The following is a 24,676-nucleotide window of genomic DNA, read 5'->3' as shown; positions in this document are numbered from 1 at the left end:
TTCACTGTAAGGTCTACACCTGTTGTATTCGGCGCATGTGACAAATAACATTTGATTTGATTAGTGATGCCACCTAGAGATGGAGTGTGGATGTGTAGTGTCCCAAACCAGCCCCTCGCCCCTACCTACTCGCTCGATGGGCCCCCCTTGTACCTTCTTCACTGAAGAAACTCAAAAGGTGACTTCCAGAGTGGCAAGCAGATCAAATAAAGCCATCAACTTTGGGACACACTGGTGACTTGAATGATGCAATTCATGTTCCATATTTAAATAATAAAACAAGCATGAAATTCAAACGAACATATCACCCCTGTCCATAAGCCATGAGGACGAGGCAATGTTCTACAAGATATTTCATCTTTAATATTTTTCTATGAACGTCAGAATTACAATCTTGTGTAGCTGCCCCACTACCTCAACACAGTAGTATAGTAACCCAGAGCACTAAAGTTTTCTTTATGTATGATCTTTGTTACAGTACAATATTTACGAAATTCTGAGATAAAATCACTGGAATTATACATACATTTTTTTTTAATCATAGGGAAAGGGATAACATACAGTAATCATGCTATAGCATGTGAAAAATAGATAACATTTCAACCTATAACTAGTGTACAGTAAATCCTTGGCCTCTGTACCATGTTAAGGCAAAGTAAGCATGTTGGAAGCCACTTATTTTTTATATATACACTACCAGTCAAATGTTTGGACACACCTACTCATTCAAGGGTTTTTCTTCATTTGTACTGTTTTCTACATTGTAGAATAATAGTGAAGACATGCACACTATAAAATAACACATATGGAATCATATAGTAACCAAAAAAGCGTTAAACAAATCCAAATATATTTTAGATTCTTCAAAGTAGCCACTTTGAATAAACTATTTCATCATTTTGATGTAGAAAATAATTATACAATGTAGAAAATAGTACAAATTTTAAAAAAAACTTGGAATGAGTATGTGTGTCCAAACTTTTGATTGGTACTGTATATATATATATATATATATATATATATATATATATATATATATATATATATATATATATATATATATAATATATATATAACCTGTATAATCAACATTGATAATAAACTAAATATGTCCATCAAAACAAACATTCTACTCAGAAAGAGTCAGACACTATAAGTGACAGACACTATAGTCCACATGAAGTAAAACGAACAAGTGTGCAGAGTAATCAAACAATTACAGTTTCAATCATCTAAAACATTTCTTAGGGGCCTAAATTCACACTTAGCGATTGTGGTCACATCTGTGCTAAAAAGATCACCAGCTGAATATTGCCAACATCTCACACATTAAACTAATTTTAAAAAAACACATATTTGATTTTTTTTTTAAACATGGTAACAAAGAAATTTAAGATGACATTAAAATATTCAATTCTCAGAGAGAGAAAATAGAGCGTATTGACGTGTATGCATTGTTGATTGCTGTGTGTATGTCTTTGTGTGAGTGGGTATGCATTCATGCGTGAATTTGTGTATTCATCTCAGATCATGTATTGCTATGCTAGCTTTTTTTTCAACAAAGAGAACATAAATAAGAATAAGTACAGTAACATCAGGACAACTGTCAAATATTTACAATCGTACGCTCATATGACAAAATACACCGAATTTGATATAAAGAATAGTGTGACAGTTGGTACCTTTGTATTCTAAATCGGCCACGAAACGAAACATTCAATGTAAACATTGCACTACATAGTTTTTGTAAGATTTGGGAAGGCTAAACATTTTCAGGGAACTCCTGGTAGTATAACAATATCCATTATACTCCAAGACCGCCAGCACAGTATTTGCAAAATAAGCCTACTTCAACATATATAATATACTGCCACTCGTATCACTCACACACTACGCACTGTACCTCAAATCCCCTCTAAAGCCTCCTCAACAAATACCAATATATATTTGGTTATTCGTTTATTTTTTACATCTTTTTTAAACAAAAATTGCAGTTTGACATCATGTCTGCGGAGTATATAATTTGTGCAAAAGTCTACCATGAGGCAGACCTCTTGCACTGGAACATTGGGATTGGACCCTTACAACAGACCTCCAACCAATAGCGTCACAAGCTGTGGAGGGAAGCTCCAACCCTTTACAATTTACTCTCTCCTGATTGATCCCTCTCTACCTGCGGCCTGTACCAACTCCTCAGGCCTTTGACGCCTATTCTGACCTCCTCATGATGACATCCTGACCTCTAGCTCTGACCTCTGACCGGCCTTTAGAAGACCCAGCTGACAGGAACCCACTGCTGCTCTGCGCCTAGTCTCTCCAGCGCCATCTTCAGGCCGCAGAAGGCCCCCTCCAGGCTGTCGTTGATGATGTTCAGGTCAAAGTAATGTCCGTAGGCCCGCTGGATCCTTTCACTCTCATCCACTGTCCTCTTCAGCTCTGAGTCCTGCATAGGAGGAACAACAGGGTGATGATAGTGGCTATCATGGACAACTATGACTTGTTTGCATATGAACAATTGGGCCCATTCAAAAAGCATCTCAGAGTAGACATGCTGATCTAGGATCAGATTCTCCCTGTCCGTTACAATCTTATTCATTGTGGTCTAAAAGGTCAAACTGATCCCATGGCATGACCGAGAAGGTAACAAGGGATGATGTAAACACTGAGATTGGTTTTACACGGTCAGAAATGAATTGCCGTGAATGGGCATATTAAAGATGATGTTTATGCATTTTGAACATACCAGTCCTACATTTTACCATGTGTCTAACAACTATGTCTGCTAACAGTAACAGGACCAATGATGTAGCTGTGATACAACTATCCAGTCTGTCTGGGACTCACCGTTAACTGTTTGGTCATGACTCCGGCGTCTTTGGCAGACTTGTTCATGGCTTTGAGGACCTCGTAATCTGGAGCCTCAATAAACACCACGTAGGGAAGGAACTCTGACGTCCGCAGAACCTTAAGTGCCTGTAGCGTGGAATGAAATCGTTGAAAAGTAGCTGTAACAATATGTTATTATAAGCCGCTAATGACGTAACCAGCTAATCAAATTGGCCATGAATCACTTGAAAATGTGTCTCATTAATGGAATCCCCTCCTTCCGTTTCATCTCTGTAATTCAAACTCTCGCTTTGGTTAAACAATAAGAACATTATATCATAACCCGATTACTTTACTATGTGCCGAAGTTTGGCATAGTGGTAATGTAGCCAACAATCTAAAAATAAAACAATACAATATGAATGGGAGACAGAATTCAGCTCTCCTTTAAATGAAATAAAGGTCAAGATCAACCTCTTCCCTGGACATTGATACTCCAAAAATGCATAGAGGATAATATCTGAATGAATAAAGATGCCCAGATGCTATAGTCTACCTGTGGGTTGACATCCAGGATGCAGATCTTGCCAGAGTCCACCACCTCATGGATGGAGCTGATCTTGGTGCCGTAGAGGTTCCCGTCGTACTCGCCATGCTCCAGGAAGCGCCCGTTCTTAATGTCCAAATCCATCTCACTGCGAGTCATGAACGAGTACATCTGTCCATCCTTCTCATCCACCTTGGGTTTCCTCGAGGTAACTGTTGATCAGTGGTGGAAAAAGTACCCCATTTTCATACTTGAGTAAAAGTAAAGATACCTTAATAGAAAAAGTAAAAGTGAGTCACCCAATAAAATTCTACTTGAGTAAATGCCCAAAAGTATTTGGTTTTACATATACTTAAGTATCAAAAGTAAATGTAATTGCTAAAATATACTTAATTATCAAAAGTAAAAGTATGAATTAAAAAAAAATCCTTATATTACAATTTTCTTATTTTTAAAATTGACGGATAGCCAGGGGTACACTGGCTATTGTTTACAACACTCAGACATAATTTACAAAAAAATGCATTTGTTTTTCGTGACTCCGCCAGATCAGAGGCTGTAGGGATGACCAGGAATGTTCTCTTGACAATTTTCTGTCCTGCTAAGCATTCAAAATGTTAAGAGTACCTTTGGGTGTCAGGGAAAATGTATGGAGTAAAAAGTACATTATTTTCTTTAGGAATGTAGTGAAGTAAAAGTAAAAGTTGTCAAAAATATAAATAGTAACGTAAAGTACAGACACCCCAAAAAAATACTTAGGTAGTACCGTAAAGTATTTTTACTTAAGTACTTTACACCACTGCTGGTGATAAATACAGATTGATGGTTGTTGTTTGGTCATATACATTAAGGTATAGCAACCGACAAATATAGTGAACAACGCACAAAGAATCACAAAATGTAGTCTTTGTAACTCATACAAATGTGTATACCGCATTTGTATTTATTTTCATTGTTTATGTTTTTTGTATACTTTTCTAATATGGCATTGATTACAGAATACCAGAGTACATCTAAGTGTCAGTGTTTGTAGCTCTGTCAATGTTCAATGTTAGTACTACTCACAGGGGATGGTGGTCCCATAGCGCAGGGGGTCTGACACCAACAGTTTGTTCTTCAGACTACGGCGGCCCACTCCCTGTGCTCCAATCAGAACCAACGTCTTCCGACGGAACGGGGAAACCTTGGCCACCTCCTCGTAGATCCTCAGCTCGTGCCGATCAAACTCTGAACAGTCAACATATTCATATCAGATATCCGCATTACTAACGGTATTACTTTACCTAATCGAATTCATGCTCCACCTACACAATCTAGCATACTGCATTGATAACAGTTTACACTTGTGTCTAATAATGTTTACTACAAGTAAAGACTACATTCGCAGGAGTTTCAAACATTGTTACGTTCACAAATGGTCACGTTGGTACAAAAAACGTACCTGCATTTTTGGTCGTTAGATACATCATCTTTTTTTTCTTCTTCCCGCCCATTCCAGAACAAAGAGGACCTGTGAAAAGCAACACACAAAATGTTCGGTCTTCATTCAGTACTTCTCAACCCACTTCAATTGAATCGTTTTCAATTTAATGAATAGCGCCTGCCAGTCAGGGTCTGTTGCCTTTTACAGTGTTGCTGTTCTGAATCGTAAATCAAGTCTGCTGAGGGTGCAATAGGTAGCATGTACCACCAGAGGGCAGTATGCCTCTGCATTACAGTAAGGATGACACTCCATTTTATTACAACAGTACAACTGGGAATCACTGTTACTGCCCAGTCGTCTCCTCAGTATTGGCCGGCAGGTGGGCTTTGAGGACGTTTGTTTGAAGCAGGGACAACAATGGGCATGACATAACCTTTTGATGTTTGTTTTATGAAAAGAAATACAACTTTGATATCGACACAGTGGATCAATATGTTGATGGGATGCATTAAAAGAGCTGGCCCTTTGACAATGATCACTTCTGCTTTTTAAATATAGCTCAATCACATTAAAATCCTAATCATATACTGCATGCTGGTTCCAATGGCTCAGTCGTTAGCGCCACTGTTGTGTGTTTGATTCATACATTCAATACAAGTAGCTTGGGATAGGCATTTTATATATAATTATATCATATACTGCATGAATACCCCCCACAAGTGTCCCATATGTGTCTACAACAGGCCCAAGAGCAGTCTTAGCAGACTGGCGCTTCCTCCTACTGAAGTTACATTTAAGTAGATCCTCTTATCCAGAGTGACTTGCATACATTTTCATAGTATTTTGTACTGGTCCCCCGTGGGAATTGAACCCACAACCCTGGCGTTGCAAGCACCACACGCTACCAACTGAGCCACAAGTGAAGTGAAGGGAAGCAGCTGCAGGCAAGGCTGCAGGCTGACTCACCACCCACCACATGTACTATTGTGCTACAGACAGACAGAGGACACTACAGTATGAATGTGACCTGACCCCTCTGTTTAGAATGAGCTTAACGAGGAACAGATTGAATCAGCCCGCCTGTCTGAGTCATTCCTCTCTAAGCCTGCTGCTTATTGCTAGTCCCTCTTCACTGATGAAACAACCGTCTTGAAGGTTGACTGGGGGACAAGCAGGAGGCTAAAGCGTACACGTGCACAGTGCACACACAAAAGACCCAGAGCAACAAATCTTTCTTTTGTCTCCATTTATGTGTAACGGATGTGAAATGGCTAGCTAGTTAGCGGTGGTGCGAGCTAGCAGCCCTTCAGTCGGTTACGTCACTTGCTCTGAAACCTAGAAGTAGTGGTTCCCCTTGCTCTGCAAGGGCCGCGGATATTGTGGAGCAATGGGTAACGACGCTTCGTGGGTGACTGTTGTTGATGTGTGCAGAGGGTCCCTGGTTCGCGCGAGGGGAAGGTCTAAGGTTATACTGTTACATATGCTTCACGGTTTTATTTTTGTGGACCATATTGTTGCGCGTTCAGACAATAATAAAGTATCATCACACCTTATCCCGTTTGAGTTTTTCATTGTCTTGTGTTATTTCCCTGACAGATGTCGAGGAGTAAACGTGTTCAACTTGTGAACTCAGAGCGTTATCTTTAGCGTGTAGAAGAGGTCAAGCTACTTTGTGTTTTCCTGCCCTTATGGTTTATAATACGGTATAAGGAATGACGCATATACAATATACATCACCTGTTGTAACCAGCTCCAGATCTCTCTTGACAAAAGCCTTCCTCTTCTCCTCCAGGAGCTGGCTGGGGATGAGGCCTGCACTGCCCCCCTCCAGGTGACATGCCTGTGATGAAAAAAAATACATAAAGCTGTCCTATCACCATATTAAACAACAACACATTGAAAACTATTCGGGGATAAAGGGAACGAATTAAGAGTGGTTGTCCATTAGAAGTGACTGACCTGCCACCAGTTGAGGTCCTCCTGGTTGAAGATCTGCAGGATGTCTCCACTGCTGAAGCCCAGGCCTGCCTCCTTACAGGGGATTAGGTTGTCATGGGACGGGTCGTACTCAAAGTGACACTTCACATAGGCCTGAGGGAGACGGAGAGGGAGCGCGGTGAACAGGTTAGCCGCTTGAGTAGAGGCGTTTGTATTTATTAAGGGTGCCCATTAGCTATTTCCAAGGCAGCAGCTACTCTTCCTGGGGTCCAGCAACATTAAGAGAGTTCTATACAGTTCAAAATATCACATGGCATTACATTTCATGACACTCTAGCCAATACATTTAGTGTGTTCCCTCAGGCCACCACTCCACTATCACATATTTACAATACAACATCCATGTGTACGTGTGTGTAGAGTGCATGTCTTCTTATCGTGTGTGTCATAATATATAATATACTGCTTATTAAGAAATGCAAAGTTGAACACTTTAGTACATTACAGCTAAACTACTTGTAGTTTACATGCCTTTCTAATGTAAACACAATCTGGTCAACCAGTGTGTGGTCTTAATGGTCCCCATTGAATAGCTACAGTATCTGGTCCAGACCATACAAATCAGACGACCTTGTTCATCCGCCTCTTACTTTCCCAGACATTACGAAGCTAGAGCACCACCCCTGTAATACCTTTGCCTGAAAATGGAAAAGCCAGAAAGGAGGAAGAGCCATAATGGGTAGCCATGGCAATCATACGATATGCTCTACGGTGATTTCCAAAGCTGGCGAGTTGAAGCGTGAATGAAATGCTCCACCATCACCCCCTCCAATGCTGCCACTAGGCGTTAGAGAGGGCACTGGGTAAAATATGTTGTCTACTTAGCTCGGTCACCTCAGCATGCACCCGCACACAGTGCAGAGAGGTGGTTATTGTTGATACTGTGTAATACACAGAGTTGAACATCTCTTTAATGGACTGGATTTATTTTGCACTTAAGGGGAATGTATCATCTACTATCAACATGTACTGTAGCACCCACCTGCACGTAGATCCTTATATGGAATGGAATTGTGTTTTGACAAACAGTTTTTCTCATGATTGGCAATGTGCTGTGATGATGGAGCAGTTTTCCGATGCAAGGGAAATGTCTTTCCAGACAACAGCGTCCAATCTGTCATCTCTCTCCCTTTCAGAGATAACATTCTGCAGCAGCTCTCTGTTTGGACAGCTTGAAGTCGCCTCCGGCAATCAAAACACTTCAAAATGAACCCGCGTTGGTCGTCAGGAAGAAAGTCAAGGCAGTAGCCACTCAGAATTTGTTGTTCGAACCTTTTGAAATGCGCCCTGAAATATTTCAAACGAATAGCCCAGACCTGATGTTATCCAGTCAGCCATGAGGGGCCGATTCAAAGGCACTCTTTCAAAAGGGCGTCTGGCCCAGGGCCTCTGTCCAGCTCATATTGGGCCTTGGCTGGTCAGTGGAATGGGATAGACAGTACAGAGCTGTGGGTTATTGGCATGACATGAATTACTGTTATTTGAGACAGGTGTCCTGTCCTGTGAGCTTTTCCTTGTGAGCTTTCATTTGGGCCATGCTGTTGCTGAGTACACTCAGTCTATAACACTCTTTGGCTCCTTTGAGACCCTGTGACCATTAGCTAGACTCCAGGGTTAAACACTCACAGAGCTAAGGACACTATACCAACAACAAATTCAAAGGCTGGGCCCCTAAATGGAAAGGGATTGTTTAAAAGGACTCATAGTAACCAGTAATGTGTTTTGGGTGTATTCATTGAGGGTGCATACTAAGGGAAACAATCCACTATTTTGAATAACTTACTTACTGCAAAAGTTCAAACACTTGCAAATGGTGTGAAACTCTTTAACACTCTTTTATACAACATTGTTGTCAGCTGAAATACTGAGGATGTGGCTGGAAATCAAACATCGCAAAATTTCCTTTCTAGTTGGAACAGATCTACTGTACAAATCCGTTTTTTCCCCCGTTTTTTGTTTTGTTTTTTTGTTTGCTCTAAATCATACTCACTCCAGTAGCTAATTCATTATTCATGAGAGAAGAATAATTCAGTAGGATTATATGGGGTCAATTTCACGCCACATGTATTGAATTCAAAATAAAATAAATTGTGAACATGAAAAATAAAGTTGAGAATGTAAACATTATATTTTCCAGGACGGGTGAAATAATGTATGTTGAAATCAAAAACCAAACAATTGAAAGCATAATATATAGAATTGTAAACAAAAATAAGACATCAAAAGCAAAACCCCAAAACTGGTAAGTAAATAATTTTAAAGCGAGAGTAAAACTCTATGACAATTTAAAAAATATTTGAAAACGAATGCAAAAATCTTTTCTGTTAAACTTTCCCAGCAACAAATCCTATTGAATTACATATAGATCTTAAAAGATTTGATAGGTAGAAGAAATATGGTAATAGCTCAAACTGTACTCTGACAGACTAAGTGGATTTTTTGGGGCATATTGGATACACCTACCCAATGCTTTCAGATCTAATGAAGTCCAAAAAGGGATATGGGCTAGGGTTCCAATTAGAATAAATCATAGGACCCTAGGAATTTCGGCAGCTGTTGCTGAGGTCATATGGGTCAATGTATGGGGTACACCGAGGGATCAAGGGTCAGGGCTCAACTCACCTGGCGTGGGGTGTGAGGCTCCTGGTAGCTGGGGAGGATCTTGAGCACCACGCTGCCGCTGGCCTCCTTGAGCATCTGCTGGAGCACCTTGGGGTCATTGCCCACCTCTTTTGCATTCACCTCCTTGATAATGTCACCCACGTAGAGGAGGCCCTGCTGGTCGATCATCCCGCCATGAAGGATGCGGGCGATCACCAGCTCTCCATTCTCCACCCGAAATGTCACACCCTACAAAGACAAAGATGTAGCACTTTATTTTACCATTGTGTTTTTATCTACCTGAGCCGAGTCAAAGAAGAGGAAAACATCCATGACTAGAAGTACTAACAAAGGTTTAACAAGGACCACCATTTTGTTTTTCAGTTTCATAAAGAACCACACCACAACTCAACACACAGTTGCACACGTAAACCACTGTAAAGCCATTTCAAAATGGCTGCCAGGGTGTCCAGCATTTCTTGTCCCTCACTGAGTCTTACCAGGTGCTCTCCAGACACCTTGCGGATGCCCACCATCCTGACTGCATCTGGGGGCACAGGCTGGTTGTTGAAGGCAGCGTCCATGAAGGAACAGGGGCTGGGAGGAGGAGTCTCAAAGGTCTTGGATGCCACCGAATCATGAGTTTCCATGAGAGACTGTGGACCAATAGGGACAGAGGATCAAGATGTGGATGATTGCATGGCACATACTGTAGGATAGAATTGTTCTAGTAAGACAGTCATATTTGCAACTGATCTTAAGAAGACTGCATTGGATGCATTAAACAAAGTAGCATGGCATCCATGGTAGCATCATCAGTTAGGTTTCCCTTCAGTAAGGGATTTCTTTGAGAATGGAGTAGAAGTAGAGTTGGAGGGCTGATCTAGGATGAGTTTAGCCTTTTAGATCATGATGAATAAGGTTGCATGAACAGATTGCATGATCCTAGATCAGCTGTGATATCAAGCATAAACGAAAACGTTGAGTGTGTAGACCTGGAAGTGTGGCTCCTTCAGTATGCATGCCAGTTCGTCTGCGGCCTTGCTCCTGTGCGTGAGGGGAGTGAGCTCCTTCAGGATGTCCTGCACCAGCTCCATGTTGTTGTCACTCACCGCCTCCAGCCTGGACTCCTCCAGGTTCTCATGGGCCTGCGGGTAGCAGGGAGACGGGAACTGAAGGTCAAAAAGTTATTGTTAATAACTAGCAATCTTTGTTGGTCATTTTAGCCCATTGCAGTAATTATTTATATGTACTATTTAGCAGACACGTTTAACTTTCAGTGCAGTGAGTGCATACATTTTAGTATTCAAACCCATGACCCTGGCATTCCTAGCGCCATGCTCCTGCCAACTGAGCCACACAGGACCAATAGTACCAAATTAGAGCAAATATATGGCAAATGTCACGACGTACTTAGGCCATACAAATAGTCACAGAGTATTTACTATTAACTCAGTTCTTTTGTAGCACTAAAGTCACTGTCCAGTAAAAATAAAGAAAACATCTAAAGAAACACAGTGTAACTCCCATGCAGCAACAAACGACTTTGAGTCACGACGTCACCAAATAATATGCAGTCTGCCCTAAAACAGTCAGACACACTGTAAGTTTTCTCCCTGTGCTGTGGAGCATCAATATTTTAGTTTATATGAATATTTCACTTCGTATTTTGCACTGAGGGCACTGAGCCTACTTTACTGAACATGTCCTCACCTTTTAACACTACTGGCCTCTGGCCCACCACCCACGTGAAACTTATGAACTAAATCACAATGTGCTCCTGCCCCTCAATCTCCAAGTGTTTATTTCCCATTAATCCCATTAACAGAAAACCCTCTAATTCATTTAGAAGTTTGAAATGCTGTATTGTGCTTAATTAAATGTTTCCACTTTATATCAACTTATGCTGGCTTCAACCATTATAGAGTAGATACAGTGTAATTACAATGTTGAGGCAGTGTTACAGTGTTGAGGCAGTGATACAGTGTTGAGGCATTGTTACAGTGTTGAGGCAGTGTTACAGTGTTGAGGCAGTGATAGAGTGTTGAGGCAGTGTTACAGTGTTGAGGAAGTGATACAGTGTTGAGGCAGTGTTACAGTGTTGAGGCAGTGTTACAGTGTTGAGCCAGTGATACAGTGTTGAGGCAGTGTTACAGTGTTGAGGCAGTGATACAGTGTTGAGGCAGTGTTACAGTGTTGAGGCAGTGCTACAGTGTTGAGGCAGTGTTACAGTGTTGAGGAAGTGATACAGTGTTGAGGCAGTGTTACAGTGTTGAGGCAGTGTTACAGTGTTGAGGCAAGTACAGCGTAATTACAATGCTGATCCAAATTAGCACCAGAGAAATGAATAAGAACACTGAGAAAACAACTCAAATAAGGATATCAATACATAGCAGTTCATCTGCTGCTGCATAGACTATAAATATATATCAGATATCATTTAACATTCCACCGCTCTGCTACGTTACTCCCAAACAGACACAAATAGCCATGTTGGTTTTTGGGTAGATTTACAGAGACAGTCAATCCCACAGAGACATGCTCCCATGTCCCTGTTGTCTGGTCTGGCAGCTATGGCTGTTTGTTTACGTGATGGAAGGGAACGCGCCCCTGCTGTTGAACAGGATATGAGTACACACAAACACTTGCTCGGACGCAGAAACACACGCACACACACGGACGGACGGACGGACGGACGGACGGACGGACAGACAGACAGACAGACAGACAGACAGAAAAACAGACAGAAAAACAGACAGAAAAACAGACACACACACACCGACACAAACACCCCCACTCACACACACACTGCGTAGGACTCTTCTGCAGGAAGACTGGGTTTACTAAATGTGCTTTGGCAAGGGTCTGGCAACCTGGTGGAGCAAGCTGTCAGAAAGTGGTCCTCGGACAGCAGAACAACACAAATACTGCTGCTTAGATCAGGGGGTGGGGAGACAGACAGCCAGAAGGTTCAGACCTCTTGGAATAGATACCTTTAGTCTCTGCTATTGTTGTCTGGCTTTGTTAGCTACTTCACAGGCACATTGAAAATATGGGAGGCTGAAGAATCCAAATAGAGCGAAAGGACTGCATGTGCATATTAAGTCTTTGTCCCGTTTTAAATAAATTCTGTAGACCACCTAAATTGACGAGAATAATGTAGCTACCTTTAGTCTCTGTTGTTGTTGTCTGGCTTACTGTATGCATACACTCTTCCAAAATGGGTCTTCGGTTGTCCCCATAGGATAATCCTTTTTAGTTCCAGGTAGAACCCCTTTGGGATCCATGTACAACCCTCTGTTGAAAGGGTTCTACATGGAACCGAACCAAAAGTGTTTTACCTTGAACCAAAAAGGGTTCTTCAAACGATTCTCCTATGGGGACAGCCGCGGAACCTTTCGAGGTTCTAGATAGCACCCTTTTTTTCTAATAGTGTAGCATACCAGGTCTGTGTCGTCTCGTTCAAAAGACATAGGCCACCTCAAGACGTGAGTGAGAGCAAGAGCAATTGCGCGCTTGTGATCTTATGAGCTATTTCAATGCTTCAATAGTTCTGATGACTCCAACATAAGGAGCCAAGCAGCTGCCATGTTGATAATTGATCATGATGCACTGTAGCTTTGTGAATGGCTTTTGGCATAGCTGCTCCATATATTCTATGCCATGAAGAACAATACAATAGACCTGCTTGGAGGTCAATGGCAAGCAACAGTACACTCTGTTCAAAACGCCTGTTTCAAGTCCTTGAACATAGGACAGTGTTCGTACAGCTTGCGTCTGTGCATTAATCCTTTAGGAGCTTCCCATATATAGATAGACAAAAGGGGGACACACACACACAGATAGACACACACACGCACAGATAATAAATCTCCCCCAGAAAAGAAATAAATCAGCCTTGAGAGAAACGGAGTGGAGAGCAGAGAGAGAGATGCAAATGGATGCATTTGATGCAGTGCTCCCCAAAGAGCTCTAATCTCCTTCTCGCTTCCAGAAAACTCTGTCTGTCTGAATGCTCTGAATCGGAGAGAGAGAAAGACCACACAGCATTAGTGAGCCTGCGAGTCTGTTCTTTCTTTGAGAGCATGGCAAAGAACAGAGTATCCCCCACGATTGTAAAATCTCAGAGCTTCTGACAGTTCCTAGGTCTCAACTGCATTTTAATAGATAACGCAACAATCACGACTATATTGTAATTTTAATAATTACAATGTTAATGTCAATGTTGATTTGTTCATTTCCTTAAGGTTCTAAACATAAATTGACGTTTTATTATTTCGATTATTGATTGTGGACTTTTCATTCTAGTAGCTTTTGGAAAATTCAAATGTTTTTAAGGGCGCTGAATTTGGAATCATGCTCTTTTCTTTTCGGGAAAAGGAGGACGTTTAAAATCGGGGATAAAAAAAGACCGAACCCGGAGCTCAGTGGGGCGCTGCTCTCAATAGCCAGTCTGCGACTCCCAACTCCCTTTATCCCTCCCCTCCTCCTTCCCTCCAACCTCAGTCTCTTCAAAAGCTGAAAAGCTCCAAATGTAACTCAAACGAAGAACATGGATCCATTATATGTTGGAAAACTAGTAGCAGTTGTCATTAAAAAGAAAAGTCGATAAGGCAAGTTTTTGTTTTGGTATCTCTTCTCTCACAAGAAAGTAGCTTCTTTGTGCTTTTTGGAGAACTTGGTGAACTTGGTGCCTCATAAGTTTGTGATTTGAGTCCAGTGCATACAGTTTTTGACAAGAACAGACTGATAAGTTGACTAAACAAACGATTCATGAATTGCAATTCCATCTATGTAAAGCAAAGAATATAGTCATATGAAGACAACTAGAACTCAACAAGAACGCAAAAGCCTTATATCGACAAGCCCAACATAGTGGAACAGATCCATAGAAAAGTAGGTATACTGTAGGTAAAGTAATATTCTCACCACAGGGCTCTCCATGATGCCCTTGAGGAAGATGAGGTCCAGGTCATTGGCCATGGTGGAGCTGGTGCTGTCACTCAAAGTGTCCAGAACCTGCTGCATAGCTGGAGACAGACACAGGAGAGAAGAAGACAGTTAGGACTACAGGTTACTCATCATTCCACTTTTCCCCCCTGTGCAGTGAAAATCATTTTTACAAAAAATGAATATTTAAGTAAGCTCTTTGCAGCAACTTTTTGAGTGCGGAACTACTACTATATCGTTTGTATATCTATACTCGCTGGTTGTATACACATACTAACCCTTTGGGAGAGTGCAGTGGTTTTCATTTGATTAGTCACCATTGGTCAGCTCATAAGGAAAACAAACACATAAAGAGAGAGAGAGTGTGAGAGAATAGAGATGTTCACCGGAAGCATGAGCAAAAGAACCTAGAGAAAAAGTCGTCTAGAGGATAAGCGATACAGAGAGAGATGAAATGCCTCACATCCTTTCCAAAGCAATCTCACCACTGTCAGCGAATTCCCTGTCAATTTTCTTTCTGACAGTGGAGACAGCATCTCACCTCCCCTTCGTCTCTCTCTACCTCTTATCTCTCTGGGGTAGAGTCACAGGGAGGGGGGGGGGGGGCAGCAGGAACTGTACGATCTGAAGAAGTCACGTCAACAACCCTTCAAAGCAACTCCACTTGTATAACTAGGAAGGTGGGCAGTGCAGTTTGTCCACTGATTTTATATAACAAAAGGGACACATAGTAGTTGACTGACTGACGGACTGTCACTAACTGACTGACTGACTGACGGTGTGGCTTTTATTTAACCAGACATGTCATTAAGAACACATTTTCTTTTACAATAACGACCTGACTGACAGACTGATGGAGACAGTGGCATTTCTTCTCAGAACATTATCCTTCCCTCATTATGTTGGATAGCTTTTCGTTAATCTCACTGTCTTATCCCATCCCTAACCTATCGCAATGCATCAGACTTGTAAATTGTCAGAGAAGTCACAGTGGGCGTCCACTAGAGCATGGGTTCTCCAAGTCGTAATGCATATATATATATATATATATATATATATATATATATATATATATATATATATATATATATATATATATATATATATATATATATATATAAATATACTTTTATCTGCCATGGACCCCCCTGCAGTACCTCCGTGGACTGGGGATCCAAGGCCATATCCCAAAAATTATATACTGTATGCACTAAAAAAAATGACTGAATATTACTAACATAAACAGATTAAACATATTTTGGCCAAGGGATCCGTGAAATAAGTTTAAAGGGTGTAATACAATAAAACAATGTAATTTCATTACATATCATTCATCTACAATTTAGGTTCTTAACCAAGGGCAACATAGGCCTGGGAGGCTCACTGGGATATTGGTATCCACTGCAGTACTCCAACAATTATAAAATGTTTCAACTCAATACTTATTCTACTCCCAAATTTGCATTTTTTCATCAAACATAAATGCATTACAATTTAAACTTTCAAACTGCAAAGCTTTCTCTGCCTCAAGGCAAAATATGCAGAATTGCAGGATATTAGCTTTAAAGCTGCAACATCAAAACATCTCTCTGCTCCATGACAAAATGTGTAGAATTACAGGAAATTAGCTTTAAAGCTGCAACATCAAAACATCTCTCTGCCACATGACAAAATGTGTAGAATTGCAGGAAATTAGCTTGAAAACCGCAACATTTTCTCTTCCGATGCCAAGAGACGGGCCTTTAAAATGTTCCTCCCCAGGGTTTGAGACTTGGTTCGTCCTGCCATGCACTGCCAAAGTCATATTGAAACTCCTTGTTTGCTATTTCTGGAATGTGATACAAAACAAGGCAGCGCTGTGCTTCAGGACAATGTGGACGCCTCCGTGCCGTCAGGTAGGCTGTTTGGAATGTTCATCCAACTGGATAAAAAAATATATACAATAATAATAATAATTATCTCCCCCCCCACTTCTAAAACCAAAGTTGCGCCCCTGACTCGAGTTGTGTTCTGATTATGAGAGGGTCTCTGATAAATTTGCTATCATTAAAGGGGTCCCCGACCCCAAAAGGTTTGAGAACCCCTGCACTAGAGTTTTTTTTCTCCCATTTCATCACTTGCTAACGAGGCATCATTCCCCAATGAGGGCGTGATGTGTAACTCAAGAGATGATCTGTCCAATTAGAGTGCAGTTCATCAATTTCATCAGCTCCATTAGGAGTGACTGTGCGGCAACTTTGGAGACACAAGGACCCTGCATCATTTACTGCCTCCCACTATAATATTGTTTTCTCATAACCATAGATCAAGGGTATGATTACCCTACCAGAGACCATCAAAAAACTATTACACAGATCCAAACCATTAAGTCCTAGTCCAGTTTTCAGCTCATGTTTCACCTGATTTAGTTAACAAAAGTCGCATCTCAGTAGGTGGTCCAGGTAATTCATGAAATAGCACAAGTGTGGCGGTGGGCCGTCCTCTTCTGTTCTCTATTGCTCCTCTATTGTTCCTCAAGCAAAGGAGGAGGCTGGTGTTTTTGATCCTAACATGGATGACAATACTGAATATCTAAAGTGGACAATAATATGCATTGTGAACAATAAGACTTGGAGGACAAAATGCATGATGATGTATGACGACTATAAAATAACTTTTTGAAACATATCCAAACGGAATTAAAAAGAAGAAGAAAACTGGACACTATGAAATATGTAAATTATGGTAGTCAAATAACGAACCCATGTATTGATGTGAAAACAGATTTGTATTTATATGAATTAATCTATTATGTTTGTTAAATAACAAAACAAAAAAATATATATATATATAAAATATTATTTTTAACAAAAAAGAAAGAGAACATGTGATCCTCTAATAGCGGCTGGGAGAAACTTCTATGAATTCCACCCCACTCCATAACACTATAGCTCTGGTGGCACAGATGGATAACATGACATAAAATATAGAGAGAAGACAGTAGAGAAGTTGTGCATCTTTTCCAACATGAGGGTCAGTGTGAATCATGGCCAAGAGTGAAAAGTAGTTCTGTACTCACATCCCTATAGAGACACTTCACAAACAAAGTAAGGCTATAAGGAACTCTGAGGTCAGTCATGCATTGTACATCAGACACAACCTTGACTTGTGTCAAAATAAACAGAAATCACACACTCTAGTCCACTCCAAATCCTCACGTATGTCCTATTTTAAGAGAAACACACTACGAATCTATGATGAATCACACACATACAAACACACAAACGGTATGTTACCACAAAAATCTCTGATGTTCGTAATGATACTGTTCATTTTCAAGAGGATACTGATGAATGGTTCGTTTTGCGCTCCCTGTCATTTTTTTTGGACATCTGTCCTATCATCGCAGACCTCTCCCCAATTATAGAGACATTACTGTAGTTATACTCATCCTAGACAACTTCTGCAGTTTCAACACATCTGCCCCCAGCTGTCAATAGCAAAACAGAAAGATGCAGCCCTGGTCTTGGTTTGGCTTCCACCGGGACAGGAAGGAAGGACGGAAGGAAGAAATAAAGAGGAAGGCCCTCCATGATTACAAAACCCAGCCTTCGTCTGCCTCCCTAAACAAATAATTAGATGTAGTGTGCAGTGGTAAAACCTTGTTATCCCTCCCCTCATCCTCTCTTCTCTTCCCTCTCTTCCCCTGGAGATCTGGAGCAGAGGTTGCAGATCAAAATCTGGAGCGGAGGTTGCAGAGAACAGATCAAAATGCCGACCAAGCTTTTTCAGGCCCTGCATAATTCTCTTTAATCACCAACACTCACCACAGTGTGCCACAGGGTTTGTTTACTTTAGTTTACAGGGCCCTTCTTTGCGTCTCTCTCTCTCTCTCTCTCTCTCTCGTCTTCTCTCAATTTCAATTTAAGTGGATTTATTGGCATGGGAAACATATGTTTACATTGCCAAAGCAAGTTAAATAGATAATAAACAAAAGTGAAATAAACAATAAAAAATGTACAGTAAACATTACACTCACAAAAGTTCCAAAAGAAGAAAGACATTCCAAATGACATATTATGTCTATATACAGTGTTGTAATGATGTGTAAATAATTAAAGTACAAAAAAGGAGAAAAAAAATTACATAAATATTGGTTGTATTTACAATGGTATTTGTTCTTCACTGGTTGTCCTTTCTTGTGGGAACAGGTCACATATATTGCTGCTGTGATGGCACACTGTTGTATTTCACCCAATAGATATGGGAGTTTATCAAAATTGGATTTGTTTTCAAATTCTTTGTGGGTCTGTGTAATCTGAGGGAAATATGTGTTTCTAATATGGTTTGTCAGGAGGTTAGGAAGCGCAGCTCAGTTTCCACCTCATTTTGTAGGCAGTGTGCACATAGCCTGTCTTCTCTTGAAAGCCAGGTTTGCGTTAGGCTGCCTTTCTCAATTACAAGGCTATGCTCACTGAGTCTGCACATAGTCAAAGATTTCCTTAATTTTGGGTCCATCACGGTGGTCAGGTATTCTGCCACTGTGTACTCTCTGTTTCAGACCAAATAGCATTCTAGTTTGCTCTGTTTTTTAGTAAATTCTTTCCAATGTGTCAAGTAATTATCTTGTTTTCTCATGATTTGGTTGGGTCTAATTGTGTTGCTGTCCTGGGGCTCTGTGGGGTCTGTTTGTGTTTGTGAACAGAGCCCCAGGATCAGCTTGCTTAGGGGGCTCTTCTCCAGGTTCATTTCTCTGTAGGTGATGGCTTTGCTATGGAGAGATTTACTGTCAGGGCCCATGTCTGACAAAATCTGTGCAGAAGATCTAGGTGATGCTGTAGGCCCTCCTTGGTTGGAGAGAGAAGCACCAGATCATCAGCAAACAGTAGATATTTGACTTCAGATTCTAGTAGGGTGAGGCCGAGTGCTGGAGACCGTTCTAGTGCCCTCGCCAATTTGTTGATATATATGTTGAAGAGGGTGAGGCTTAAGCTGCATCCCTGTCTCACCCCCCGGACCTGTGGAAAGAAATGTGTGTGTTTTTTTGCCAATTTTAACCGCACACTTGTTGTTTGTGTACATTGATTTTATAATGTTGTGTAGTTTTACCCCAACAAAACCTTCCATCAATTTGTATAGGAGGCCCTAATGCCAAATTGAGTCGAACGCTTTTTTGAAATCAACAAAGCATGAGAAGACTTTGCCTTTGTTTTGGTTTGTTTGTTTGTCAATTAAGGTGTGCAGGGTGAATACGTGGTCTGTCGTGCGGTAATTTGGTAAAAAGATAATTTGACATTTGCTCAGTACATTGTTTTCGCTGAGGAAATGTACAAGTCTGCTGTTAATGATGAAGCAGTTCTCTGTTGACGCATATCCCACAGTAGTTATTGGGGTCAAATTTGTCTCCACTTTTGTGGATTGGGGTGATCAGTCTTTGGTTCCACATATTGGGGAATTTGCCAGAGCTGAGGTTGATGTTAAAGAGTTTAAGTATAGCCAATTGGAATTTGTGGCATGTATATTTCATTATTTCATTTAGGATACCATCAACCCCACAGGCCTTTTGTGGGTTGGAGGGTTTTTATTTGTCTTGTAGTTCATTCAACGTAATTGGAGAATCCATCGGAGAATCCAGTGAGTCTCTCTCTTTCTCTCTCTCCTCGCATTCACTCCTGTTGTTATTCCCATCATTCCGACAATGCTGACATCATGTAGGCATCACAGTAGGCTCTTTACATGGCTTGAATAAGATATAAAGGAGAGTTAAATAACAGAGGGGGCGGGGGGGATAAGTAGCCTAGCCATGCTTTTGGAATAGGTTTGCCATCTAGGCAGATTACGAGCGAAGTTGTGAAAGCGACAAGAAAATAATGGCCCTATTCAACAGCGGTTGGTTACTGCTGCCATTATTCTATTATTCAGAAGGATTATCACAAATCCAACGTGTTCTCCTTCTTGTGTCTCAATGCCTTGCTGCTCTGTGTCAGTTGCCAGATTGGGTTGCCTCACTCACTTTCCCCGACCTACACTACAATAAAAGAGTTGTAGAATTAAGAGTAAGAAGTGTACAGGTCAGAAGTTCACCAACATAGGTAGGTTTAGATGTCAGTATTAGTTCAGGTGATCCCTTTCCCATAGTGTATGACCTGCGGAATCTGTGTAATGCATGCTATTGTGTTTCAAATTAAAATGCAGTATCATCTTTACGCAGAGTATTAAATTAGTAGGGGACCGATTACTGTGAAATCCTCCCCTATGAACTGTGTCCAGCTACCATTGCCAAGATGTAATAGTTTCAACCACGCTAAAGAAGTACTCATCTACCTCTATCCCACAATTGATGTACACAGTAAAAACGCGAGCATTTGTACAGTAATCAACTAATCAACTATAGTTGAATTACGGTTTGGAGACAGACTCAGCGATGTGACATAGACGCAGAAATGAAACAGTATAGTGGGTCAATTTCCGCAACAACTAAGAGCGTTGAAGTGCGAGGCTCAACAACAGGTTTCCAGATAGGACCCTTTTGGGTTCCACGTAAGAAGCCTTTCCACAGAGGGTACTGAATGGAACCCAAAAGGTTTCTTCCTGGAATCAAAAAGGGTTATCCTGTAGGGACGGCCAAAGAACCCTTTTTTACAAGAGCAGGGGCGCAACTTTCACTGGGGACGGGGTCCCCACATTCTGAAATTGCATTTTTGTCCCCCACAAATTTTATCATTGGAATGGAATACAAAACGAGGCAACGGTGTGCTTTAGGACCATACGAACGCCTCTGAGTGTCGGGTTGCGCCCCTGTATAAGAGTGTAGAGCAGTCAGCAAGATTATCACATTCCACTGGCTTTATTAACAGCCTAAGATGGCAGACAGACAAAGGCTTGGCCACTAGCCCATCACAAAAGATAAAACTATGTCAAAGAATGCTCCCTTCTTGTCCATATTCGCCCAAAACAGCAGCATGAGGCCACAGGTGACCAGCCATTGACTGCTAAGCTTCAGTTGATCTCATGGGGAATCCGCTAAGGTACCACGACGAAAACAATACAACCGGTTGTAATAACCTCTGTTTGCTTTAGGGGAAAAGGTAGACGTCTTTAAACTAGAAAATATAATAGGGACTACCTTGAGTTACACACACACTCATGCTATGCGGTTTAGCATTCTCATGCTAACAACAGCTGCAATTAAAGCACCAATGTTGCACATGAAAGTTCTTATTGTTTGTATTTCAGCACCCTCTGCGGGGATTGTTCACAACCGGATGCATACGGTTTTCAGGGGAAATGGAAAGAGAGCCTGTGACACGACTTACGCTTTTGGACGTTACCAAGGCGACCCTCCATCATAACTCCTCCTCCACATTTACTGGATTGGTTGAACAGTGCAGGAGATAACTTCCGCCGACAGTTTTCTCTATCTCTCGTCAGGACCCGAAAGAAAGAAATGACATTTTTACGCCTGCTACGTTAGGTTAGTGCTTCGGGAACACAGTGGGGAACATTAACCACAGCAATAGAGGAGGCAACCGGTTGCTATGGAGCACTACGGCTCCAGTGAGGAAGGCAGGGGATGTGGGTGTTTTTGTTGTGTAGTGAATCCACATAGGGAATACACTGGTCTGAGATCTGTCTGTCATTGTCATGCCATACATACAGTACCAGTCAAAAGGTTGAACACACCTACTTATTCAAGGGTTTTTCTTTATTTTCACTATTTTCTACATTGTAGGATAACTATGAAATAAACACATATGGAATCATGTAGTAACCAAAAATGTGTTAAACAAATCAAAATCTATTTTATATTTCAGATTCTTCAAAGTAGCCACCTGCCTACCTGCCTGCCAAAGTAGCCAAGCTGCCTAATTGACAGCTTTGCACACTCTTGGCATTCTCTCAACCAGCTTCGTGAGGAAACCACCTAGAATGCATTTAAAATGTTAAAATTTACTTTTTTGAATTTCTTTCCTTCTTAATGTGTTTGAGCAAATCAGTTGTGTTGTGACAAGGTAGGGCTGGTATACAGAAGTTAGCCCTTTTTGCTAAAAGACCAAGTCCATATTATGGCAAGAACCGCTCAAATAAGCAAAGGGAAATTACAATTCATCATTATTTTAAGACATGATGAAACAGGCTCTCATGAGGACCGCCACAGGAAAGGAAGACCCACAGTTACCTCTACTGCAGAGGATAAGTTTATTAGAGTTACCAGCTTCAGAAATTACAGCCCAAATAAAGGCTTCACAGAGTTCAAGTAACAGACACATCTCATTATCAACTGTTCAGAGGAGACTGCGTGAATCAGGCATTCATGGTCAAATTGCTGCAAAGAAACCACTACTACAGGACACCACCAATAAGAAGAGACTTGCTTGGGCCAAGAAACGAGCAATGGACATTAGACCGGTGGAAATCTGTCCCTTGGTCCAAATTTGATATTTTTGGTTCCAACCGGCGTGTCTTTGTGAGACCCAGAGTAGGTCTCCGCATGTGTGGTTCCCACCGTGAAGCATGGAGGAGGAGGTGTGATGGTGTGGGGGTGCTTTGCTGGTGACACTGTCAGTGATTTGTTTATAATTCAAGGCACACTTAACCAGCATGGCTGCCACAGCATTCTGCAGCGATACACCATCCCATCTGGTTTGCGCTTAGTTGGACTATCATTTGTTTTTCAACAGAACAATGACCCAAAACACACCTCCAGGCTGTGTAAGGGATATTTGACCAAGAAGGAGAGTGATGCATCAGATTACCTGTCCTCCACAATCACCTGACCTCAATCCAATTGAGATGGTTTGAGATGAGTTGGACCGCAGAGTGAAGGAAAAGCAGCCAACAAGTGCTCAGCATATGTGGGAACTGTTGAAAAAGCATTCCAGGTGAAGCTGGTATGCCAAGAGTGTGCAAAGCTGTCATCAAGGCAAAGGGTGGCTACTTTGAAGAATCTCAAATACTCAATATTATTTTTGGTTACTACATGATTCCAAACGTGTTATTTCATAGTTTTAATGTCTTCACTATTATTCTGTAACGTAGAAAATGATAAAAATAAAGAAAAACCCTTGAATGAGTAGGTGTGTCCAAACTATTGACTGGTACTATATGTTAGAGGGGTTGGCTAAAGTACATACAGATCTGGGGTAAGGTGATATGGGGATTGGGTCACAGAGGAGCAGACAATGGTTTTAGCAGATAGACAGTCATTTCCAAGTGCACACACACACACACACAAATACACACGCCTCTATGGAGCGCCTGACAATAACAACCGGATGTACTGTGGATATTGGTTTTGTAGAGGTTTGAAGGATGTAGGAAATACAGACTAATGATGTCTAGAGACAAAGCGTTTGAAGACAGACAAAATGTCGGATTTGAATTTGCTAAAGGACTACTCGGTAATTCACACTGGCATGTCTCGAGGATCTTAACAGGTAGTGTTTCTGTAAGCTATTTGGGTAGTTTCCCTGAAATCCTCTTTGACTTTGCTCCCTCTGAATAAATCAATGGGGTGTTTGATATGACTGTAAGTAATTGCTGTTAAATTTGTTAAGTGAGTGCACTGCTGTGGAGCGATTTATAAATCAAATACATTCCACACTGACAATGACCGTCAAAATCGCCTAGGTCACCAATCGGGAGTAAGCCTTTAAAAACTTTACATTTGACAGAGATATGAACCTCTAATATAATAATATCCCCTGCTTTCCTACAGTTGTGTAATTTAACTGAGGCCTCAGGTAAAGATGAGTGTCGGTAGACAATATTCAGTGGACGTCTTGGAGTGGAACTTATTCCTGTCACTGTTGAACAACTTGTGATGGAACACGCACTTTTAATCAACAGCTTGTCCTCCCTGCTGAAAACAACAGCATAGAGCAGCATAGTTCCAGTTTAGATGGTTTAGGTCAACGGTGTCATACTCAATTTCCCCACGGGCCGAATTCACTATTCAGCGAGGGCTGGAGGGCAACATTTAAAATGTATTATATTTCCTTGCCGTAAAAAATTGCTCAAAATTGTCCTGTAACAATCGCTTTTTCCATTTTTGATGGTCCCTGACTGTCTAGCTCTCGTTTCCATGACTGTCAGCAAGCTGGACAGAGTGAATAGACTAAATGTAGGTTCATTATCATTTCTACACATTTTCGATTTGGTTTAAGTCATTCCTATGCCAATTGAGATCCAAAATGCCATCCCAACACAAGGTATTGTATTATAAATTGAGCCAGCCTAGAGTGTGAAAGAGTTCTAGTATGTAGATCTCAGAGTTGAAGTTAACATTCACACAGTGACACAGTAAGTTTACTGTTAAGACAATTGATTTGGACTGATGTTTGCATAAAGAA

The 24,676-nt window shown here is 41.1% G+C and overlaps 1 protein-coding gene across 4 annotated transcripts in view; it reads right to left on the bottom strand.

Moving 5' to 3' along the window:
- Nucleotides 1–1,054: 1,054 nt before the first annotated feature.
- The window catches only part of mpp2b (MAGUK p55 scaffold protein 2b), a 43,184-nt gene continuing 19,562 nt past the window's right edge, over nt 1,055–24,676 (bottom strand). For 2 of the 4 annotated variants that reach the window (XM_055924506.1, XM_055924499.1), the window contains 11 exons: nt 14,325–14,425; nt 10,391–10,567; nt 9,896–10,051; nt 9,417–9,644; nt 6,756–6,887; nt 6,534–6,636; nt 4,815–4,883; nt 4,439–4,600; nt 3,383–3,585; nt 2,845–2,973; nt 1,055–2,443 (listed from right to left, as the gene is read on the bottom strand). In XM_055924506.1, coding sequence (XP_055780481.1) covers nt 2,267–2,443; nt 2,845–2,973; nt 3,383–3,585; nt 4,439–4,600; nt 4,815–4,883; nt 6,534–6,636; nt 6,756–6,887; nt 9,417–9,644; nt 9,896–10,051; nt 10,391–10,567; nt 14,325–14,425 — 1,637 coding nt within the window. In that variant the 3' untranslated portion in view covers nt 1,055–2,266. Of the gene's footprint in view, nt 2,444–2,844; nt 2,974–3,382; nt 3,586–4,438; nt 4,601–4,814; nt 4,884–6,533; nt 6,637–6,755; nt 6,888–9,416; nt 9,645–9,895; nt 10,052–10,390; nt 10,568–14,324; nt 14,426–14,623; nt 14,727–24,676 lie in introns of those variants that run through there. The other 2 variants (XM_055924516.1, XM_055924512.1) reach the window with 2 other exon arrangements.

This window comes from Salvelinus fontinalis, chromosome 1, assembly GCF_029448725.1.
Source record: "Salvelinus fontinalis isolate EN_2023a chromosome 1, ASM2944872v1, whole genome shotgun sequence".
Taxonomy (NCBI): Eukaryota; Metazoa; Chordata; class Actinopteri; order Salmoniformes; family Salmonidae; genus Salvelinus; species Salvelinus fontinalis.
Note: the sequence above shows the minus strand (reverse complement) of the source record. Positions and strands in the feature narration are given on the sequence as shown.